Source organism: Apostichopus japonicus, chromosome 7 (assembly GCF_037975245.1).
Source record: "Apostichopus japonicus isolate 1M-3 chromosome 7, ASM3797524v1, whole genome shotgun sequence".
Classification (NCBI taxonomy): domain Eukaryota; kingdom Metazoa; phylum Echinodermata; class Holothuroidea; order Aspidochirotida; family Stichopodidae; genus Apostichopus; species Apostichopus japonicus.
In genome coordinates, this window is record NC_092567.1 from 7,116,551 (window position 1) to 7,139,691 (window position 23,141).

Genomic DNA, 23,141 nt, shown 5'->3' on the forward strand with positions numbered 1-23,141 from the left:
ATATTTCATGATTTATTTCGATTAATGTATATATATACGTGACTGATGTGAATGTGTGGGTCCAAGCAGGCTTATATATAAAAGGACGTATGTGGGTTTAACTTTAAAATAAGAAACAAATGGATTTTTTTTAGGTAGGTTAAATCACCTCGATGTACTTTAACATACTAGAAAAATTAAAGGAGAGGTGATTACCTAAAAGTTTAACTAAAATATTCAATTTAAGGTTTTTATTTCATTTTTAAGAAACGCAGGGATGTGCCCACGCTGGGCGGCCCCGAACAGCATTACAAATTACCGCCCAGCACTGTCTTAAAAATCGTGAATCCCGCCCAGCACTATTTTCATCTAAAATCCCGACATTCCTAACAATATATTCAACATAAATTGGGCTTAGCCTATGCCAAAATCATACAGACTATTAATGTATCAGTTACGCATGCGAGAAACATTACTTACGGCTCCCAATCGGTCCCTTGCAAAATCTCTTTGAAACAAACTAATAACTTTTACCAGGTACGTAATATATTTCACTAAAAAAATTGTATATTGTAGTCAAAACTAGTACATGTGTATGTGCTTAAAAGTGCCAGCATTTGGCATCTGAGCACCTTCAAAATTCGAAGGGGGGAGGGGGACAGCCCCTTTCCCCTTAGACCCTTCCCACAGGACGGCGATCAGTATACCCGGCACTCAGGAAATCCTGGGCACATCCCTGGAAACGTCTTTTTTTACCATCTTCTGTACGTACAGTAGTATGAATAGGCAGCAGCATTATCATATGACAAAAAGTCAACGGTGAATCTAAACTAATAGTGGTTTTAAAATATTTGTAGTATTTCTTTCGTATTTTGCATAACGGCTAAATAAAATTTTAAAAATAGTATCTCGAAGGAGCCTGGGTCGGAGTTGGAGGAGGGGTGGGGGTGTTGAAAGTTCCTAGTAATGTGGTTGATTTTGTAAAATTTACCACCCGGCAAATTGACTAATGTTTTATCTTCATGATTATATTCAAGTGCTGACGATAATTTAATGCAACATCCGGGCCTTTTATTCTCACATGGTCCGTATTGTTATTAGTATACTTTTTCCATCAGAATCATTCAATATGTCTATATCATATAGTATAAGAAACACTCTGATGTAGTTGAGTCCATTTACGTCCTGATTCCGAGCCCAGTGCGAGACCACTTTGTTCGGGTATGGTACTCTCGAGTCCGAACAGCGTTCTATAGAGTATATGAGCAAACCAAGTCCGAGTCCATCTAATATATAGAGACACAGCAATGAAGAGCTCACGCGGTTTCAGCCTATACTGGACTAATAGACACGCAGGGAGTATCGGTTAAATAAACTCACTCTAAATATTCCTTAATTTACAGACCGTCGCTTTTTGGTCTAAATGTTCCTTGCCTAACGTTGAACAAAGAGAGTAAAATATAAGAAAACTGATTATGTGTGCATGTACAAATTACCAATTCAACATAAGGTTGTAGTGTTTAATGACGTCACTCAGTGTTTGATTACGTCACTAAGTGTTTAATGACGGGCTTAAAACTATGTCTTCCCTATAAAGCTGATGTTTATATTCATGTTATTAAGTCCGTGCATCTTACATTGACGAGTCTGTCTCCTTTATTGACTTTAGGGTATTCAATGTAGATGTGCGTTTACCTGCCAGGAATAGTTTACTGTTATATTTGTGAAGATATATCATTCAAATTTATATATTTTTTGCTTCGTCATATTATGTTTTCCTGAAATTCAATTTCAAAATTTCATGAATAAAATATTTCTCTTCCCTTCAGGCCTGTGACAATGATGGCAATCTACCAGGAGAAGAGGTAAGAGAGACATAGATTCATGTTCCTGTTTATTAGTAACGGTAACTTTAATAACAGACAAAGAGGTATTAATTAATGTGAAACAAAGAAATAAGACAAAAGAGTAGTATACTTCGTTTCTCATCAGGGTGGGAAGGGGAGGGGTTGGGGAGGCCAACTGTAGAAATCTATACTCAAATCTACACTGTAAAAACTAAAAGGGTTTATTTACCCCAAAATAGGGTAAATGTAAATCCCGCATGTGGACACAAAGTATGGGTATTTATAACCACATTTAGATGTGCATTTACCCTTTATTGTGTCGCTATGCAGGATTTACATTTACCCACTATTTGGTTTCTTTTACACAATTTAGGTGTGAATTTACCCATTATTGTGTTGCTATGCAGGATTTACATTTACCCACTTTTTGGTTACTTTTACACAATTTATTTGTAAGTTTACCCTTTCTTGTGTTGCTATGCAGGATTTACATTTACCCACTATTTGGTTACTTTAACACAATTTAGGTGTGAATTTACCCATATTTGTGTTGCTATGCAGGATTTACATTTACCCACTATTTGGTTACTTTAACACAATTTAGGTGTGAATTTACCCATATTTGTGTTGCTATGCAGGATTTACATTTACCCACTATTTGGTTACTTTAACACAATTTAGGTGTGAATTTACCCATATTTGTGTTGCTATGCAGGATTTACATTTACCCACTATTTGGTTACTTTAACACAATTTAGGTGTGAATTTACCCATATTTGTGTTACTATGCAGGATTTACATTTACCCACTATTTGGTTACTTTAACACAATTTAGGTGTGAATTTACCCATATTTGTGTTGCTATGCAGGATTTACATTTACCCACTATTTGGTTACTTTAACACAATTTAGGTGTGAATATACCCATATTTGTGTTGCTATGCAGGATTTACATTTACCCACTATTTGGTTACTTTAACACAATTTAGGTGTGAATATACCCATATTTGTGTTGCTTAGCAGGATTTACATTTACCCGCTATTTGGTTACTTTAACACAATTTAGGTGTGGATTTACCCATATTTGTGTTGCTATGCAGGATTTACATTTACCCACTATTTGGTTACTTTAACACAACTTAGGTGTGAATTTGCCCATATTTGTGTTGCTATGCAGGATTTACATTTACCCACTATTTGGTTACTTTAACACAATTTAGGTGTCAATTTACCATTATTTGAGTTGCTAAGCAAGACTCACATTTACCCACTATTTGGTTACTTTTAAACAATATAGGTGTAAATTTATGACTTAGTTGTGTTGATGTGTGGGATTATTCCATTAGATCTTTTGGTACTATTATGCTTAAGATGTACAACTACCTCTTTGATGCTGCTGCACATAATTTACAATTATACTAAAGGTATTCTGTATTGGCCCAAAATTATAGCATGCTATAATCGCTAGATGTTTTCAAAGAATACTTTCCTGGAGGTCACTACCCTCCAATGGTTCACAGACATTCTACATTGAGCACACAAGATAACTGAATGTCTCAGTGAGAAAAATTTCCTCAAGAGTGGTAATAAAAACAGTTCAGAATTTTAAGCAAAGGTGACCATATTTGGCCAACACAGCATACCTTCATTGGGCTACATAACACAATGCAATTTAATTGTGCAGATTCTTGAATTAATATAATAGGTAAGAATGTTAAATTAGGAGAAAACTAGAAACTTCAAACATGAATACTACACTGCATAAACGTGACATGAATAATCAATGCAATAGCATGTTTATATCAATCTAGGAATATTCATGCATAATGTACAATATGGTGAAGCAACACTTAAAGTTGGTAACATATGTGTATACTAGTAAAACCTTGACTAAAAAATGTTACATTTACTAATGTATGATCACATTTTCTCAACAATTAGAAACTGCCACAACCCATTACAAGGCATGTCAGGTATTAAACCATGTAACAATTTTCATTTACATCGATGAATACATTTGTAAAATTAAGGTGTGCCAATCTTTTAACATTAACATAAATCTCTATTGACCACAAATATTACTTTCAGGTTGTCTGTTATGATTATGCTGTATCACTGTCACCTTAAAAATCTGGTATCACTCAAAAAGTGCATTACTTTGGCATAACATTGGTAAAAAAGACCATAACTCCCACTTTTATAAAATGGCTCAGCAAAAAATTGAGAAACTTGGAGAATATTAAGATAAACAATAATAACTTACTAATAAAAACAATTTGTATGTAAACAACTAACTTTGCAAATCAATGCAGGTACATCAACATGCTTTTGTTTATGATCAAACCCATCAGTTCTCACTGGCCATGAATGTTGCATCAACACAATAAAGGTTTACATGATAAGACCTGTATGTTACTAAGTTGTAAATTAATAACTCTAAAACATACCTTAACTCTAATGTATGATTAATTATAGTTCTTAGTGCTTTAACATTTCATGTTGATTTATCTTGAATACAACAGTACACTCAAAAAGTTGCATTAGAGTGGTGCATGTTTATGTGCACCACCCCCACCCCACCAACCAAATTTTGTTGTGACAGAACAAGCCACAATATATGGAACTTTCTTGTCACTGATCTAATTGTTCCAGCAATTGTCTCCATGATTTTATTTATATGTGCATCAAGCATTACAAAGATTATCGATAACAACTTCCTGGTCTTGGTATAAATTGACAAAAACAAAATCAAATCGAGCAAAGATACGGTGATGCTTAAGTTTAGGCCTATGATTGTGAATGATCACCATTAACCATCTGTGTTGAGTGTAACCGAGGCTAACTGAGGAAGACTAGCATACAATTAGTCTACACTAAGCTTGCTTCAACTAGGCTGAACGTTAAACCTTAATCACTATACCCCTCTATGTTTATTGTAGACCCCACAATTTATCACAAAATATTACTGTACACAATTTGCTATTCTTAATGCTCATCAATCTTGGTTTGAATGTATAAAAAATTTACTGGCTTAGATAATTTGCTTAATATCAACTAATTGCTGTTTGGCCTTCTTATTACACCCAGTTCTAATTGTATTAACAGCTTATTATTGACTTTACTATATGACACCTTTTATAAAGTTGCATTAGTGTTCCAACTAAATTTTCGCCCCCAACTTTGCTCTTCGTCATAACAAGGCATGTCACAGCACTTCAAACTTGTAGTTGCCCCTGATCTCACTGTTTCACCAATATTGTAATGTTTAGTATTATATATCATTTAAGTGTATTAAGAATTACCCAAATTATCATTTTACACATTATTTGTCTTGTAAAATTATGCTAACAAACTAAATCCCTGAAAACAACACTATGCAAATCCAGCAAACAATCTGAAAAACATAACTAACAATAATTCTGGGTCAACAAATAACAGAAAAACAATAGAACTTGAAGAAAAGTCACAAAATGAAATAAATCATGCTTGAAGTTTTGCAATTAATGAAATGATCTTTTGAGGCAATTTCCCCTTGTCTTTGCATTGCAGCAGAACATTTTGCAGAAATGTCAGTGTTCCTTTTACTTTGCCGTTATACTGTATGTTGAAAACATAATATGTTGCCAGCAGGATTAGAACTGCCTCAGGGAAAGATGCTGCAGTACTGCATTTTTCGTTTTCTGCAATGATTGTTATGTTTGATGGGTCCAGCGGATCCCCAGTGTATGTTATGACCGGTGTGTTGATTTCAACATCCGAGCTAACCTATCAAACAATGAAATAAATAGGATGATTAATTCCTGATAACACATTTTCAAAGGTAATCCAGCTTCTTCAGAATCACATACACTAAACTTGCATTTGATAATATTACTTGGGAGCTGATTTGAATAAGCATCATTTCTAGCTATAAATGAATATTGCGAATGTTTCTATAACTCAGGGTATATATAAACCAGAATGTCAAATAACTTAGTGATTCCTTGCCATTATGAAGCAACATTAGATGGCAGATTTTCCAACTTCCACCGTGCTGACCTGATATCACCAGAAGTGCCATTGGCCTTAGAGTATCGAATAATAGGTGCCTATATAAGAAGATTGAATTTGAAACCAACTATCATTTCTTCAGCGATCAACTTTATTAAGACTTGGCTCTAATTGAAGACAAGTGAACTGTGACCTCCATACAAAACATTCGGGATTTGCTACTTACCAAATGCTACCTAAATTCAATTCATGATATGTGGTGGTAATTAAAGGGTTCAGGTTTTCATGTTTGTTGATCTCAAATGACCTCTGATCACAATCAAAAACAGGAAGAACCACCTACTCACCAAGGGTTACCTTGTGTTATCTTTTAATTCAAAGAAAAAATAGGGATCATCTGCTCACCAGGGCTATCTACATATTACTCTTGAAGTGCAAACCATCTTTCACTTCTTGAGGTATAGTGTTTACAAACCGAGGCCTCACACACACCCCGATCAGCATTGCATAGATTTCTTTGGCCTTAGAAGGGTTATCGACATATTACTCTTTACATCTTTTGCAAGTTTACAAATAATACACCAACTAATGAAAGGGTTGTTAAAATGGGAAGCTTACATCATCATCACTGTTTATAAACAGAAAGTTGCGATCTTCTTTCAGGAAGCCAGGTAGTATCCAGAGAGCTGCGGTCCATGTAGCATCTGTAGCAGAAATAAACACAGAAGTTATTGTCTTCATTCAGTGTAAATGAATGTAAAATGTAACACAACAGTAAAAAATGTCATGCTGATTTCCTGAAAATAACATAATGATTTAGTAAGTTGATGTAGTGTATCAATGCAGTTTTATCTCTGCACTCTTAAAAATAACTACATTGAAGTGTTCCTTAATTAATGTTTTATTGCAGGATTCAGTAAACCATCTAATTCATCCAATGACGACACTGTTGCTACTTTGCCTCATATGGTCACAACTTGTCTCTTAGCTCAGATTATCCTGTATATGAAACAGGATTGGCCACATTTTTCTTCATTATCTTGAAAGACCTTGGATTTTTTTTTAAGTTTTCAAACATCTGCCATCAGTTTAACTAATTTATATTTTAAGAAGCTGACAAAATGCTTGTCTCAACTGAAACTGTTAAGACATATCTCCTAGTCTACATAATAGTAAACTTTTTTATTATTTTTGGTAATTAACTCAGCACTTTGAGATGTTAACTTACCCCTTTTGTCTTTTTCTGTCAATTGCTGAATAAAGTTGTTGTATTCAACAAGGAATCGAAGAGTGCCCTTTGAGTGATTTGTGTTGTAGGTGATGATCTTTGCTGCAATGTCATCAAGATTTTTGTAGAACATCTCCGACACTGCATCCCAACTGATGATGGCTGAAAAATCTTCTATGATCTATGAATTAAGGTAATAAAAAGGATGATAATGACATTGTATTAATAAACAACTTTCAAACAGGAACTTTCAGCCAAGTATTCGTGTTAGATCATTAAGTCAGTAAAAGAATCTTGTTTTGGCAGTTATTCATGATTTTCTTCAGTCAAACCTCTATTTTAGTAGAAATTCTAAACATTCAAATACTCTTACATATCATCCATGGTATTTAGATTCACCTACTTTTTGAAAGTCCCTGTCAAAGCTAACAATGTGTTTCTTCCATGGTAAATAAAACAGCTATGATTAGCTCACTTGGCAGGTTAATTTGTGGCAAAATACACTCATGACCCTTTTCCTTGAACTTTGTCTACCTCAAATGATTCTTGAACTAAAAAAGGTAGGAATCATCTACTAACCAAATGCAATCAACATTCTAAGGGATTTTTAAGAAGCCAGTAACTGACAATTTTTCCACTTATTGCACTGTGTTTCATGAATATCAGCTATGATTCAAGGAAGCTTCCCTTCCTGAGAAATCCTGAGAGCAAGCTATGCAGCATGAACACAAGTTCATTCACCCTTACATACACAAGCCTTAACATTGGCTTATGATTTCGTCAAACCAACAATTTCCAGTGTAGAACATTATAATCATAAGTCTTAATAATTAGGAATCATTTGTTTGAAATTACCTGTTCTGCACAAAATAGAGTAGGAAATTTGCCTCTGATTTCTGCTATTGGTGGTTTCTCCTCAAGTACAAGTCTCCTTCTCTCTCCAAATGTCAGTGCCATTAATGACTTAATTTTGTTCTTGTCTTGTTTTTTCTTTGTTGATTCCTTTTGTAGTTCCTTAATGTGCAGTTTGATAGTCTCCTCTGTTTCACCCTCAGGTAGAGTCCAATCAGCTCCCTCTTTTCGTTCTCCCTCGTCAGTTGTTGCATGTGTAGATGTCTTCCTCTTCTTCACAACTACATCCCTCGTCATGTGTCTCCTCTCATTTCTGAACTTATCTTTGAGTGCATTTTTCAATGCATCCTACAAAACCAAGATGCAAAAATGAATGGAAGCTGCAGTATGATGAGATAATCTGATATCAATGTTACATATTCTGTTAAAATACCTTTCTTCAGTCTGGACTTGTAATTTAAAGAGCTATGAAATTGTGATGAACACTTGAACACAAAGTATATTGTAATTTTGTTACAAGGTCTTAAAAACAGCTGAACAATTCAAATTAAACTTCAACACTATTGTTAGGTATAAAACTCGGCAACCTCACAATGTAATTTATGCACATGTTTCATCATGTCACCTCACCCATTTTAAAGAGTAGACACCTTGATCTTACAAGTATGCACATCTGGACATTCATGTCAGATGCATGCACAATGTGTACTGGTTCATGCATCTTCTCGGGTAGGCCAGTAAATTATATGAATATGTATGTATACATATATGTCACAGGAGGGGGCTAATGTGCAAACATCTGCATGTATACAAGACCCCAGACTACAATATCCCCCCCTCCCCCACCCACCCTGTGCTGCAGCAGTTCAACCCTTGCATCCACCCAGTTAAGTTCCCTCAAACTGAAAAGTACTTTTACAAACCAACAGCAAAATTAATCTATAGTGGATGTAAGATTTTGCCCTTGGAATGGCAGGAGAAACAATCTAGTTTTGAATGCCCCATCATTTGATGTCTTTATTAAAAAGATCCAGCTGTACATAGTTCTTCACTAGCACCAGCTACTGGATATAAAAATGGCTTTTGACAATTAAGCAAATACAGTGAAAATAGTCTCCTGTCTACCTGAAAAGCACCAATTTGACTGATACCATTAGTAGTGGTAGTTTTGTACAAAGTAGTCGAAATTACACAATCTAGTCAGGTGCTTTTTATATGTACATATACGCCCACCTTCTAGATAATAAATGAAGAGCTTAATCATATACTTACATAAGGCTCACAGAATGGTAATTTGATTGCCAAGTTTGGAAAGGACTTTATGACTGCTTTAGCTGCTGTATTGTATTGATCTGTAGTAGGATACCTACAAAAAAGAATATCACTTTATAGTTGATTCACATACAGGGTTAGTGCCAGCTGTAAAATTTAGGAGGGGGGGGGGGCAATTACCCACTTGACCAACTCTTTTGGGGGGGATTTAGTATATGGGGGAGCCTTTTTAAAATGTGGAGTGAAAGGAAAAGATGGTACTGTCTGGGGCTCCAAAAGCTCCAGTTTTTAACCTTCATATCAGCAGGACAGGGCTTGGTTGGGTGAGACTCATACAGGCCCAATGATCTCCCATAATAGAAATTTCTTATGTTACGGGATACTGCGGACTATCTCTATAGTGGTCTCTTGTATCATTCTTGAAGATATATTGTCTAAATTGTTTTGTTTTTACTATGTAATTCTTAATTCCTTGTTTTAGTCTGATGTTGATCTGGGAGTGAAATAAACCTTACACACACAAACACCAAAAATTACATTTTTAAAATAATATCAACAACTTATTTTGCAACTTAATAATAACAGTGAAAAGTTCACCCATTTACCCACTAACCATCAAGTCCTGCTTGTACTAAGTACCTTACCTAGCACCCCCATTCCCCCCAGACAGGCTGAGTCAGCTAAAAGGCTATGATTTTATATTTGAGGTCGCTGCCTGAGCTTGTTTGTTTTGGTAATGTGGATATCCCCATCTGAAGTTAAAATATGAACAGAACTTTAACAAAGTTGTAACCACATCATTCCAAGGTTCCACAATATTAAAATCTGTAGGTTATTGACACATGACGTCTTTATATGCAAAAAATCAAATGCGAAAATACAGGCTTCCAAAGGTGTTATTGTTCCAGGTTAAATAACACCACAATTTCAAAGATGGCATACTTACACATTGACATATTTCAAAGCTAGTAATTCTGAGATGTTGAAAAGTCAAGATTCCAAAGACTTGTGCATTATGCATGCGTATGACATTTGAAGGCAAAAATGTACACTGGTTTAGCATTAGTGATTGAAAAGACAAAATATTAATATTCAAATAGGGAAAGGTACTTACACAGTAAACAAGCACATTTTGTCAAATGTAGCTTGGATTACAGCAGATTTAATTCTGTTGCTGACAGGTCCCCCTTTTAATAGTTCTACCAAGATGTCTCTCCTAACATCATCTTGATGCAGCTCAAACTTGTTTGGCCATGGCAAGAACTTTTCTTCTTCATGAAAACTATCAAGCATGCAAAAAGGGTAAACAAAACTTTATTAGCAAAATGTATAGAATTAGCACTTTCAATAAAGTGACCCTAAACAAATTTTACATGAACAATACAGATTATACTTTGACACAGGTTGAACAGCTTGATTTTCACTACTTCAGCTGTAAGTTGTTGAACATGCATGTCAGTACTTAGCAAAATGTGACTTCATATTAAATGGCCTCTTCAAATAAGGGGCTTTGTACTGAACTTCTTTAGGGAATGTGTGGGACTTACTGTTAACCAACCAAGTTCCACCAACCCCCCACCCCCCATACCCTAATATATTGTAGTGATAGCTTAAAGAGAAAATGCAGTCACCCTGATTTGAATTAGTATACTGTAGTATAATATTTCTATTATGGCTCTTCCTACTCATGTGACAATGTTTTTGTTACTGAATTGTTGAATTCATGCACCATAACTCTTAGATTTGTCTTTTATATGCAATATTTATGTTCTAAAATGCCATAAAATATAATTGTAAGGTCAGCACCAGAAATTTGCAAGGTTTAGCTGATATTGCAAATTAGTTTGGGGCAACTGCTTATTCCCTTAAATAAGCTCTTTTTTGCTTCTGTCAAGGTAGGATAATAATTCAAACATGAAATGTTACATGTCTTACCTGTCTGAAACATCACTGGTACAAGGTACATCTCTTTCATTTCCAGCCAATATAATGGTGTCATCTGAACTTGAAGAGCTTGTAAATGAACTGGCACTGAGGCATGCAACTGACAAAGGAAAGGAGTGTCCAAAATATGTATTATAAATTATTTTTCTAATTTGCAAAACCCCAGGATGTAAAGATTAAATATGTGTTGCTCATAAGTACAAGAAACAAAATAACTGGATTTGCATTGCAATTTGCTACTTACTATTAAATCTTCAACTGCTAACCAATTTGATATTGATTAGCACTTTCATTAGACAGTAATGCTTTTTGATTGATATTGCAAACTGTAAACTGTTACAATGAAAATTTGAAGTAGTATTCAACTTTGGCATACCAATTTGTCCCTTGCAGAATACCTTCAGACTGTGATAATTTCTTATCTTAAAGCTTCCCTGAAATTTCAAATATGAATACTATAGTGACTTCCTCCTGTCAAATATCCCAAAACTTTCCAATACTGTAGGGGGAAAGCCATGAGGAGAGGTTATGACAATGTACATACATTCATACAAGAATGTTTTATGTGCATATATTATCCTTGGAACTACCCAAGTACCAATAAGTTCCAAATGGGGTTCACACATCACATTATGCCAATAAGGCTCCTTCATGAAATGGTAATAAACATGCTGCTGATAGGCAAATTTTTCTGGACAACAATCTTTCTGCAATCGTGTACAAGAAGCATTTATACTTACCTTCATCTCTTTCACCAATCACATTCAGTTTAACTGCTTTATCTTCCATCTGCTCTTCTTCTATATCACCGTCAATGTCCACCCAGTCGTCAAAGTCTTTATCAAAGACCTGAAGCCGAAATTTCTTTATCCCAAATTGAGATTTGATTTCTGGTTCTACATCACTTGCACTACATAAGAAAACCCTTTTTCTGGATCCATAAGTTACATGGTACCGTTTAAGTGCTTCACTGAAGACACAAATATATAGAAACTAAAAAGTTGTTTCTTCTAACCTTTGAAGTTCAAAGTAACAATGATAAGGAATGAGATGCTCTATTTTAAGTATTAATGTTTCTCTAAACAAAGTACTTAAGTGTTACCATTCTCTGATTTTGATTTGTGTAAATTGATAAGGGTAAATGACAAGCAAAATCTTCATAAGCAAATATGACCCATTTTTGTTGAAAACACAATACATAGCTATGGAAATGTTGACTGTAACCAATAGTGTGCAAAACCATCAAAACAAAATACACTTTACCACCTTTGATAAAGATTGCATCTATTTTGCCAAATTCATGCAACCTATTTTCTCTTGCCTCTAGAACCATGCAACAACCTTTTGCATACAATGAACTGTGTAATTCAACAAAAGCTAATGTATGCACTTCTTCAATGCTTGGAAATTGACTTTTCAAAGCTCTCTGAATCCCATCACAAAACTGATGTAACTTTTGAATGTCCCCTCCTGAGTTGGATGTCATTTTGTCATCCAAAAAATTCTGACCAGCTCCATAATAGCACATAAGTAATTGATGACGCCTTGCCAATGTCTTACACAAATTCCGCCTGTTTTTCTGCCTATTGGCAATTTCTTTGAAATATGCATGTTTAGCTTCAAACCTCATTGTCCAGCAGTGAACAAGAGGTCCATATTTCAATATTGAACGAGGGTAATGCAATAAGTAATGACTTTTGGGTTTAATTCTATCTTCAGGAAAGAGCTCTTTCAGAGCAACCAGAAATCCATGCACCAAATATTCCAAGTATGCAACCATTTCACACGGTATAGAGGGAGCAAATGTAATTTCACAAATATCCATAAGTGACAAAAATAGTTCCCAGTATTCATTTCCCTCTGGAATTGAGCTTCCTATGATTAAAGGCAATAATCTCATCAGGCACCATGTTTGAGATGCTGTTTGTTTGATTTTGAAACTTCCCAGGTTAGCAGTGGTATTGCAAGTTGGTTTGCTTTTCTGATCACTTTTTCCAAAGGGAAAAAGCTTCAAAGCACTGTTAAAAGATTCCAAAGTGAAAAAGCCATCCTGAATAAATGTTGTCACAACCTTCGTCATTAATTCTGGAACAAGTCCTTCGAGCAAATCATGAGCTGGATCAGGTGGTAGACAACTGATTACATCAAAGTATTGCAAATCTGACAAAACAGATTTAGAAGCTACTCCATAAACATGCCTAAGACCTTGATTTTCCATAACTAACTGCACCTGATGTTTGTGACCAACACTTGTTCTTTCGATTAAACTGGATGAATCAAAATGATCTTGAATGTCATTACTACTTGCCATGCAAAATCTACATATTCTACCAGCATGAAAATGTTGCTGAAAGCCTCCTAACTGATGTGCTGCCAAGTTATCCATGGAAACCAAACTAATGCAACCCTTGAATGTAAACTCCTCCTGGTTTAAAGTTGTTATTGTCACCCCCTTACTTTCTAAGACTTTAACATCCTCAAGAAGCGGTTTGAGCACTTTCCCAAAGCCATACTGTTTTATTAATCTTGTACAGCAGAGGCAAACAAGCTGAATTGATGACAATTTTGACCGAAACTTTGGGGATAAATTTCCAAGAACAAAATAAAATGCAGCAACTTTGTAGCTGTTAGCTTTATTTCTAAGTGGGTTCACCACACCAAAATCATCATAATAAAAATGAACTTGGAGTGCATGTGGCTCCAAAGAGAATAGGGGATGATTTTGAAATGCTTCACCATCACAGTAATCCTCATATCCCTTGTCCCCATGTCTAGAACGGGACTTCAGAACTTCTGCTAAAATATCATCATGACTTAAAAGACATTTTAGAGTATCAAGCAATGGTACATAAATGAATGTATCATCTTTCCCACAGGTGGAACCTAGCACATGTTCAACTGGCTCAACTAAACCAAAATGCTCCTTATAAAAAGCTGTCTGTTTATAGTCTGAGGCCAACTTTTCAAAGATGTTATTTTTCTTTTCAAACTTTTCATCGATAAAGTTAAAGATATCAGGATTTTTAGCCACTGTGAAACCAGAAGCTGAAAGTTTTTCTTTGATCTCTGTGCTATCATCCCTTGAACTGTTATAGATGAGTTCAGATAGCTCTAATATTATGCTATTTGTAACAGTAAGTGGTAGTTTATGCTTCTCTTTCATGCCTAAGATGAAAAGAGCAAAGTCTCTTTCCGTGGATCTTTCACCGATTTCTCTGATGTGTGATCCATCACCCAGAGCAGCAGCATCGATAGCACTTATTCCAGTTGATTCTGCAAGACTATTTTTATGCGAATTATGAGTCACATCATCAACTTCTAAACCAATGTTTTCCGTCACTAGACTTGTGCCTACTTCAGTATCCTCATGCCCACCAGAGTTACTGTCATGCCTTATGTTAACATCGAACACTCTTTCATGAAATTTCCGCAGATGGGAATAAAACGTGCTGAACACCCGATATTTTCTTTCACAACCATCTACTCCACATCTTATGGAGAAGTTGGGTTCAATACTATGTGAGAATCTTATGTGATGTAACAACTTTTTGAAAGTAATGGTCCTGAAAGTGTTACATATTGAGCAACTTTGCATCTGCAAGGATGCCATAAGGCCTAATCTAACAAAACCTTGGCTAGGCTTTATTAGGATGGCTTGGCATAAGTACTGGACAAACCTCACAGCATTAATGCACACTCAGTTTTAATAGTTCAGTCTTGGCCTGCGCTAGCTAGGCTTATAAACTTTGATACAATGGTAGGCCACAGTGTAGGCCCTGCATTGTACTAGTGGCTGTTACTTGTAAGACATAGCCTAGGCTTAGTTATAAAGTCTTCTAATCTTATATAGGCGAATAAGTAGCAGAACAGTTAGGCTAGTAAAGCCTAGGCATAACAGTTATTTAATCTGTACTTTTATAAACCAAACAACTCTTTCAAGGGCTTAACGTCAACTTACACTTGTGACATGTTGCTTTAGATTCATATAAAAATACAAGCGGCCGTTGAAGGTGAAGTCCAGTCGTGTCAAGTCTCGTCAAATGTGACGGCGAAGCGCTTCTGCGGGAACAAACTATGAAATACTAGGATTGGTCGCCAAGCAGTGCAGTGATGACAGTATACTGTATACTGTACTGTACGTACGTAGGTCTAAGGCATTGTGTTAGCGCCAAGCGCCAAGCGCGAACGAACCACCCTTTGTGAAAGAAAACTTGTCATTGGCTTAAAGTTTGAATCTTTCATTTGATATTATGTGGGGTTCTTTCTAATTTTTCAGATATGCACCCATTTTCTGGAATACCAACTTTGAATCTTTTACATTTTTACCAATATTTATTACCACATCCACATTCTTGAAAGGCTGTATTCAGTGAATTAATGTAAAGTAGTGTTTTAGGAAATTTGTTTTTAACCAATGAGAAGTAAGAACACTTCTGAGACGTATAGTCTGTCATTATTCTCTCGGCGCGGCCTGGCTGCAAACGTAACTTTTATTTCTAGTACGAATGAGTACATCATTGTAGAAAATTCTATAGAAGTCACAATGAAAAAAATGTTTCAGCTATGGTCGACGTTTAAGGGCCAGGCATTGTTATCATCCGTTGTGGGGATAAATGTATGCTGGCCGTGCGAAAAAGCACAAAACACTTAAACGTACACAATCATGACAAAAATATTGTTCCAGCTAGCTCAAGCTGTACTTCTAAGAATATTTTGTAAACAAGTGTCTCGAGAAATACTCACGTTTAGGCTCTATCAGTTTGAATTGTGAGTCAAACCGTCTTCATGGGCCAATCCAGAAGGGGAGGGATTCAGTGTTTCGAGAAAATGATCGCAGTAGCTTATATACTTTCCGTTGTTTTGTTATGTACATAAGCGTACGGGACTACCTTCGTTGAGGGGGGGGGGGGGGGTTGGTCTGACGCAACACAAGCTAGCATGCTCGAAAAAGAGCGGCTGGTCTGAAGAAAAGGGTACCTTCTGATCGATGGGTTGCAAACCTTCACCCCGTCTCATACGCGCCCATGGTTAGACCTATGTAGATCTTATAGATAATTGTCTGCACCCCTTAATCAGGTGTTGGTATTTATAGGTTGGGCGCCGCTCCTTATCTGTTCATTACCTCAGGATCATTTGCTATTTTGACTGTATTAGTTAGTCTTGCCTTATTAAACTTTCACGAAACTTCATATAGGCCTATCCTACGACTCCATTTATATCCTCTCACCCCCACATAAGAAACAGTTATTATTTTACTAATAACCATGCAGACATTTCCACGGGGAAATTCGGGGATACTCCATATATCTGTACAGTTTGCCGTATATTTATAACACGATATAGGCTATTAATAAATAAATGTCAAGCTAAACAGCTGGCCTATTGTCGCCCCAATTCCTTTTGACAGTAATTTGCATTGGTTGTTGGGACTTTAGAAATTGGGCCTATAGTCGCCGGGGCAGCTCTGTGTTCCAAAATGTACATGTAGGGTACTATAGGGTGCATACAAATAATGACGGGCTAAGACCCGAAAATACTGGTAGTGATATATATTAACCCATGAACGAGTAAATTTATACTTCAGTACATAAATACTGGGTGATTATTCCCCCAGGGTGGCATTTTAAACTAATCACAAGTGTATAGAACAAATACAACCACATGAAGTGTATAAATAGCTCTTATCTTGTGTGATTCTACCCTCTTACGATACTTCAAAATAAGTGTTGTTGGTGTTATACCCTTTTTGATTTAAAACAACATACTAAGAAGGGTTATTTTACACCTTGTTACTAAGGTATACATTATTCGTGCAAAGTACATGTTATGTGGGTAAAATTACCCTATTGGTTAAAAAGGGTACTTTTTTGAAAAGTGAGTGTAAAATAAGCACTGTAAATGTGTAAATGTACATAAATCATTGTGTCTTATTACACGCACAGTATGTAAATTTACCCACAAAGATCAGAAATACACAAACCGGCTTTACCTCGGGGTATATGTACACGTTAATCGGGTAATGGCCAAGGCAATGGTTATGTTTACACTTTGTGATGGTAAAACTACATTGTGGATGTTTATTATACACTTTTCCAGTGTTTAATAACAATCCATGTGTTAAAATACCTGACAACAGTGTAGAACTACCCGTTTATTTTTTAGAGTGTACCATAAATCTCTACTCCGGTATACTTTGATATGATACAATTATTAAACTCATTTCGCTGGGGTCGAGAGGGGTTGGGGATGGTTTAGGAGGGTATCCGTTGGGTAATAGCATCATGAATCACTGTGAAACGAGAGCATACACTGTGTCATAAAAACACTAACTCGGAGCGAACTGTTTTCACATGATATAATGAAACTAGTAAAAATGAACGGTTGATGTTTTAGTGACTGAGTGATGACGTCATACCGTAATCCCTTACAGAGTGGATTAAATGGAGGAGGGTGCAAGAAGTAAGTTCCAGTTCAGGTCCGTTTATATAAAAGACATGAACACAACGGTGTAGGTAGCTCACGACACTACAGTGATTTGGATTGAAGCTGCGTGCATGAGAGTTGACTCTCTCCACATAAACTTTAAAATATACATTTATTGAGCAATATACTTCCTAAATGTGTCAGTTGAAAGCCTCAAGTAAGATTTCGAGAGATTTTACACTAGTTGTTATCTCAAGTAATTGATTATTTATTATCACAACCTGTTACAGATATTTTTTTATACGGTCACCGTCGTTTTTAGTCTGTATATTTTGGGCAATATGAAAGCCAATTTCTGAATATTTTACCAAACCATTCTTAAGTTAGTCAAAACGAGCTAGCGGTGAATTACAATTATACTTATTGTTTACATCGGTCTGAGTCCGCCCTTCCCCTCCCCCTTCCACCGTTCATATGTACACTGGTGTTATTGGGACGGTTAATTCGACTGGTTTATAAATCTAAACGATGTATCGATGATTAAATTATAGTTTGGGAAATAAGGTAACGATAGCAAGAAAGACTCTGTTTTTCGTATTTAACGCTTAAACTGTTAATAGTCTTTCGCACTATAATATGCATTTATATTTAACACCTAAACTGTTAATGTATGTATTTTATATCTTCCTGCAAGCAGGAACTCGCAAATAAGCCATCATTGGCTTATCAAAGCCGCAAGCTGACCGAAGTCAGTCTCTTAGATTCATATTTAACGTCCATTATTATTAATTGTCTGTTACTGGACGACATTCATTAATTTTGGAGTGACTCGAACTCGGGACCTTATGATTGAAAGGCACCGCCGTTAATAGCTTTCCACTGAAGATAAAATATGCTGATGATAACACAAGTTCCGTCAAAACAAAACATAAAGCAGAACCCGGTCTAGCATGGTCAAGAGAACCAACCAAACTAAGTATCCCCTTATGTGTCAATAATGATCAATTCAGGGAATTTCCTTATTAAAGGTACGTCAGATAGTGACACGGCCTACCCAACATTTTACTTAACTTTTACACAAAATGTTACGATTGGCTTCAAAGTTCTAGAGGAAGAAGAGAGAGGGGTGGGTCCAGCTGGGAATATATAAACCCCGTTTATGGATCAGTTTACCTTCAGAATGGAGTAAACTGGTCATTTTAACACCCTAAGAATGCTGCACCCTTCACCATCTCTTGAACTCTAACTTTTCTATTGCATAATCACATGAGTCAATGTCCAATTTGGTTAGGCTCCTACATTTGTGAATACTTAAGAAAAGCTCATAATGAGATTTGAGTGACCTGGATATGGTTCTGTAACGATTACATTAATTTTGAAAGGGATTGTCGAACTTCCATAATGATGATAATGTTAAACGTTGCAATTTAATTGAAAATGGCTACTCAGCTAGACGGGATCAGCTTATAAACAGGACATTTCCCTGCATCGCACTAATGTGTGATAGTACATTGGGATGCATTGATTGAGTCATCGTGATATCAAGCGGAAATCCCCTGAGTAGTTCATTTGATGGTTACCGGCAGGGAAGAGGATGGGGTTTGGAGATAAGTGAACTGATTCTTGTACAGTAATCCTGTTTTACACAGAAATCTTTTTATAGATTGGGAAAGGGATTATATCCTCGTGCTGTGAGTCAATATGTGTTGACATATGCTATTCATTTTGTTATTTATATACTTATTTGGAATATTTCAAGCAAACAGTAGAATTTTATATAGAATTCAATTTTTACAAATCCTTGGAATCAATACGACCACAGCATAAGTGACCATGGTTTCATGAATTACGCCTTCATGCGTATATCATGTTCAGTAACAAAATATTCGCAAGACGAACTCGTTAGGAATCCCTAAAGTAATAACTGAAATAATAATAATGAACAGGACAACAATTTCCAAGACATTTGAAAAATGCAAAGTGTTATGTTACATGACTCGATTTATCTGAAATAACACTTTTAATATGGATGCAAATGATGAATATTGACAACATTTAACTATATACTGCACTGTCTTTGTTTCTGTGTTATTTTATACATATTCATTACTTAAATTTTTCCTCTTGTTTAGGGATTAGATGAGGAGAGTTATCAGGAAAGCCTGGCGAACTTCAACCGGGCAAGGCGCAAGTAACTGCAAGTCAATACAGCTGAATACTCTCTTCTTTGGTATTTAACATTGTATTTGTTAACAGTGATTGTCTGCTATTGTTAATGGTAAAATTTTAATATATTAAAATGAATCTCCACCATTAACCATAATTTGTATTCCTATGTTTGTGATTACCGTTTTTTTTCTCTGGTCACTAATATCATTTGCTTCAACTTTAATTGGTTTTATCACATATTTCATGAACATAACTGATCCCTGATTATTTGTATAGAAATGAGTGATAAGTTCCTTCCATTAACATAAACATCGTTTGTTTGTTTACTGTGTCGCGGTGTTTTGTTTAGCTGGTGAGTTAAATTAATTGTAGGCTCATGGTATTGTTGGCGCTTTTTTTTCCGGGGAAGGGGGTTGCTTAGGTAACACTTCCCCATTATTCTACTAATAAGTATACTTTTTGACTAATTATTATGATACCGATATAACCTGATATATATCATTTTATCTTTATTTTACAGCTCAATGCAAACTGCATGTTCATCTGGCGATGCCAATTATCAGCAGGACTGTGACGTCATTCTCAAATTGATGCAGTAATTTTAGCGAGAAAGAATCTAATTTAGATTTTAGGTTCAAACTGTTAATATCTCCCAAATACTAGAAACAGCGCCAGATAGAGCTCCAGTATTATACAGATGCAACTAGTCCATTATGATTGTGACGTCATCAAATGCCTATATTCTCCAGACAATGGAATGGTGCCTTGATAAAGACTGTAACTTTTACATTCATTGTGAATGGATCTTGTCGAGAGGTTAGGTTGTACAATAATGTTAACAATTCCATACAAAATAAAGAAGTGAAATTGGAAAGAGTTCTGTTTAATTTAAATTTGTTTAAAGAATTACTTAAGGGGAATTTCAGTCTTTAATTGTTATAGTCCAAAAAAGGAGTGATATTTAGTGTTTCTCCATGTACGAAGTGATTTCTAACGTTTCAAAAATAATATTACTGTCCATATATGCTTTCTTTTCTAACTCTAAATTCGTTTACTCTCTAAGCCAAAGGCAAACTTGCTAAGAGCCAATTAAACTACTAATGACGTCATCCATCAATCACTACGTCATCAGTATAGGAGAGTATATTTTCTTAGATGTCAACTATGATGAGAGAGAAGAAAGAGAGCATATTCCTTTTCTTACTTTTAGTGTGTGTGGAGAGGGGGAGGGGAGAGTGGGGGAGGGGGAGGGGGGTTGAGGGGTTGACCCACCACAATGGTGACCAAGTACATGTTATAGTAGTTATTTGCACCACAACCAGAACGCTAATTTGTATAATGGGAATTAAACGGTTATGTGCAGTATTTTTTTTTTACAATTTAAATTAATATGTAACAAAGTCATCGTTACTTGTGTAAAGGAAGATGAAGGTTTGTTCACCTACTCGTGTGTCCCTGATCAGATATTGCTGGACCTGCTCTCGCTCTCCACGCACTCCTCGTGTGCAGGGTATAACATCCTTCATTGGTCCAATTGTATGTAATGTTATGATTCATCCCAATTCCAGACCCATATCTTTACATTCCACCCACTCCCCCACCTCTACCCCGACAAACACTTGACTACTCAGAAAATTAATTATACGTCTAATTATGTTAATACTTCTACTGTGCATGATTAAACTGTTTCTTCGTTCTTCCTTTTACTACATTTGATGTAAACTGTGACGTATCGATTACGTATTGTCTAAAATCTAACAAAGAGTAGAGCCACGTTAATTTTTAAGACTAAGTGACATTCATTGGTTATCTACAATACCAGTGTGTTATTAAATATATCTACAAGAACTTAGAGGTGATATTAATTGATATCTGTGACATGTTTGTTCTAAGCCAGCGTTTCTTCATTTCTTTCTGTTCCTATAAATTATCGTTCTTAACATGAAGACAATAAGATGACGTCATATCATCTGATTTAAAATAACAAATGTGTATTCTGTATATTACGTAACTGAGACTTCAATGACTTCATCTATCAATACTGTCACTTTTCTTATTCTATTATTATGTTCATTTTATTATTCTATTTTAATGTTAAGCTTCGCTTTATGATTGTATTTATTAATATAAAATCTGTTTGTTTTAAAACAACATTTTAATAATTTAGTTTATTATAAATTTTACGCCACATCCTATTTGAATCAAAACTGACCATGTATAACGTCGATAATTTTAAAAATGAAAGTCAAGAGGAAATTTTACTTTTGACTTATTAAAGAGAATCATATACTAAACATCATGGTGAAATTTGTATCCAATTCATACATTGCGTTTGGAGATATCGTTAGCTGAGATTGTAACAGTTTGTACCGAAAGTGAATTGAAGCAAACAGGTGTGATGTCATAGCAGGTGTGATGTCAAGTGTGATGTCACTGACAGCAAAATGTTTTTTTCTTTTTTTCATGTTTTCTCTTACTTGGTTTGACTTTGGTTTGGAAAAGATCCCGACTTTGTTTTAGGGTATGTGATAATAGCTATACCCATAATTCAGTGCATACCAAGTTTGCAAAAGAAAAATAGACACCCCTCTCCCCATTTTTGATTCCTTGTCGAAGGCAAAAGAAACCTGTATGCGATGATGATGTTGTGTGTCTGTGTGTGCTTCTCTGACACTTGCCTGGATCCGCGATAACTAAACAACGAAGTGATGGATATTTGTCATACTTACTAAATGTAGATGTATTTTAGTAAGAAGGTGTGCCCTATTTGTAAGCGCTGACTTTATGAATATTAATGAGGTGACCCGAACTTGTGGGCCCCAATATTTTTGGGACCATTTGAGTGCAAAGTTTTATTGGGCCTAATTTTGGGGAAGGGCCAACATTGTATATTGCAATAACTCCACAACCTTGAAGTACATTAGGTTGTATTCAAACTTGGAATACAGTTGTTGGTTAATAGCTGGTACATGTGGGCATAAATATTATAATACCGTATTGGGTGATGACGTAAAACACTTTGATATTCCATTAATCAAGTAACCATAGTGACCGTTGGACTCTTGTTAATATGTTATTGTCTTTGTTTACTTTCCCGTTGTTATTATAGTCCTAAAATACAGCCTTGTGTGTTAAGACAATACAATCACGTGAGTTTACACAATATATCAAGATTGAATAAGTTAATAACACTGATAATGTTCTGTACATTAAGTAAACATTAAAGACAATAGAACTCTCTCTGTGTTTCATTTTTCGTGTTTATTATTGCTTTCAAGTTTTTATTTTACTGCATCTTTTAAAGTTTCTATTTGTTTGTGAGACTACAGGAGAATCAAACCAAACGATCATTTTAATATGATGTGATTGGTAAGCTATCAATCATATAAATATGACATGATAGGTAAGCTATCGATCATTTTAATATTATGTGATAG

General features: G+C 35.5%; 3 protein-coding genes across 4 annotated transcripts in view; 1 reads left to right on the plus strand and 2 right to left on the minus strand.

Annotated features, from left to right (window-relative positions):
- The window catches only part of LOC139970082 (uncharacterized), an 892,672-nt gene that overhangs the window by 812,588 nt on the left and 56,943 nt on the right, over positions 1-23,141 (minus strand).
- The window catches only part of LOC139970035 (NLR family CARD domain-containing protein 4-like), a 545,770-nt gene that overhangs the window by 305,067 nt on the left and 217,562 nt on the right, over positions 1-23,141 (plus strand). Inside the window, exons 10-12 of one of the 3 annotated variants that reach the window (XR_011793895.1) lie at positions 1,809-1,844; positions 19,668-19,813; positions 20,225-23,141. The exons of 1 other annotated variant lie outside the window; for it this stretch is intronic. The gene's annotated coding sequence lies outside the window, so the exon portion shown is untranslated. The remainder of the gene's footprint in view (positions 1-1,808; positions 1,845-19,667; positions 19,814-20,224) is intronic. One more of the 3 variants, XR_011793894.1, reaches the window with a different exon arrangement.
- LOC139969333 (sterile alpha motif domain-containing protein 3-like) lies at positions 3,591-17,235 on the minus strand. The gene is made up of 9 exons (XM_071974210.1): positions 15,071-17,235; positions 11,853-12,082; positions 11,104-11,212; positions 10,283-10,450; positions 9,169-9,262; positions 7,900-8,244; positions 7,045-7,225; positions 6,435-6,520; positions 3,591-5,591 (listed from the first exon to the last, which is right to left on the minus strand). The coding sequence occupies exons 1-9, from the start codon at positions 15,079-15,081 to the stop codon at positions 5,307-5,309; spliced, it is 1,509 nt and encodes a 502-aa protein (XP_071830311.1). The 5' UTR covers positions 15,082-17,235; the 3' UTR covers positions 3,591-5,306.

Excerpts from the sequence above, each read along its gene's own strand:
- LOC139969333 (XM_071974210.1), bottom strand. Across the intron at positions 10,451-11,103 it reads ACCAGTGATGTTTCAGACAG|TTTTCATGAAGAAGAAAAGT; the intron begins GTAAGACATGTA and ends CATGCTTGATAG. Across the intron at positions 9,263-10,282 it reads AAAATGTGCTTGTTTACTGT|GTATCCTACTACAGATCAAT; the intron begins GTAAGTACCTTT and ends TCTTTTTTGTAG.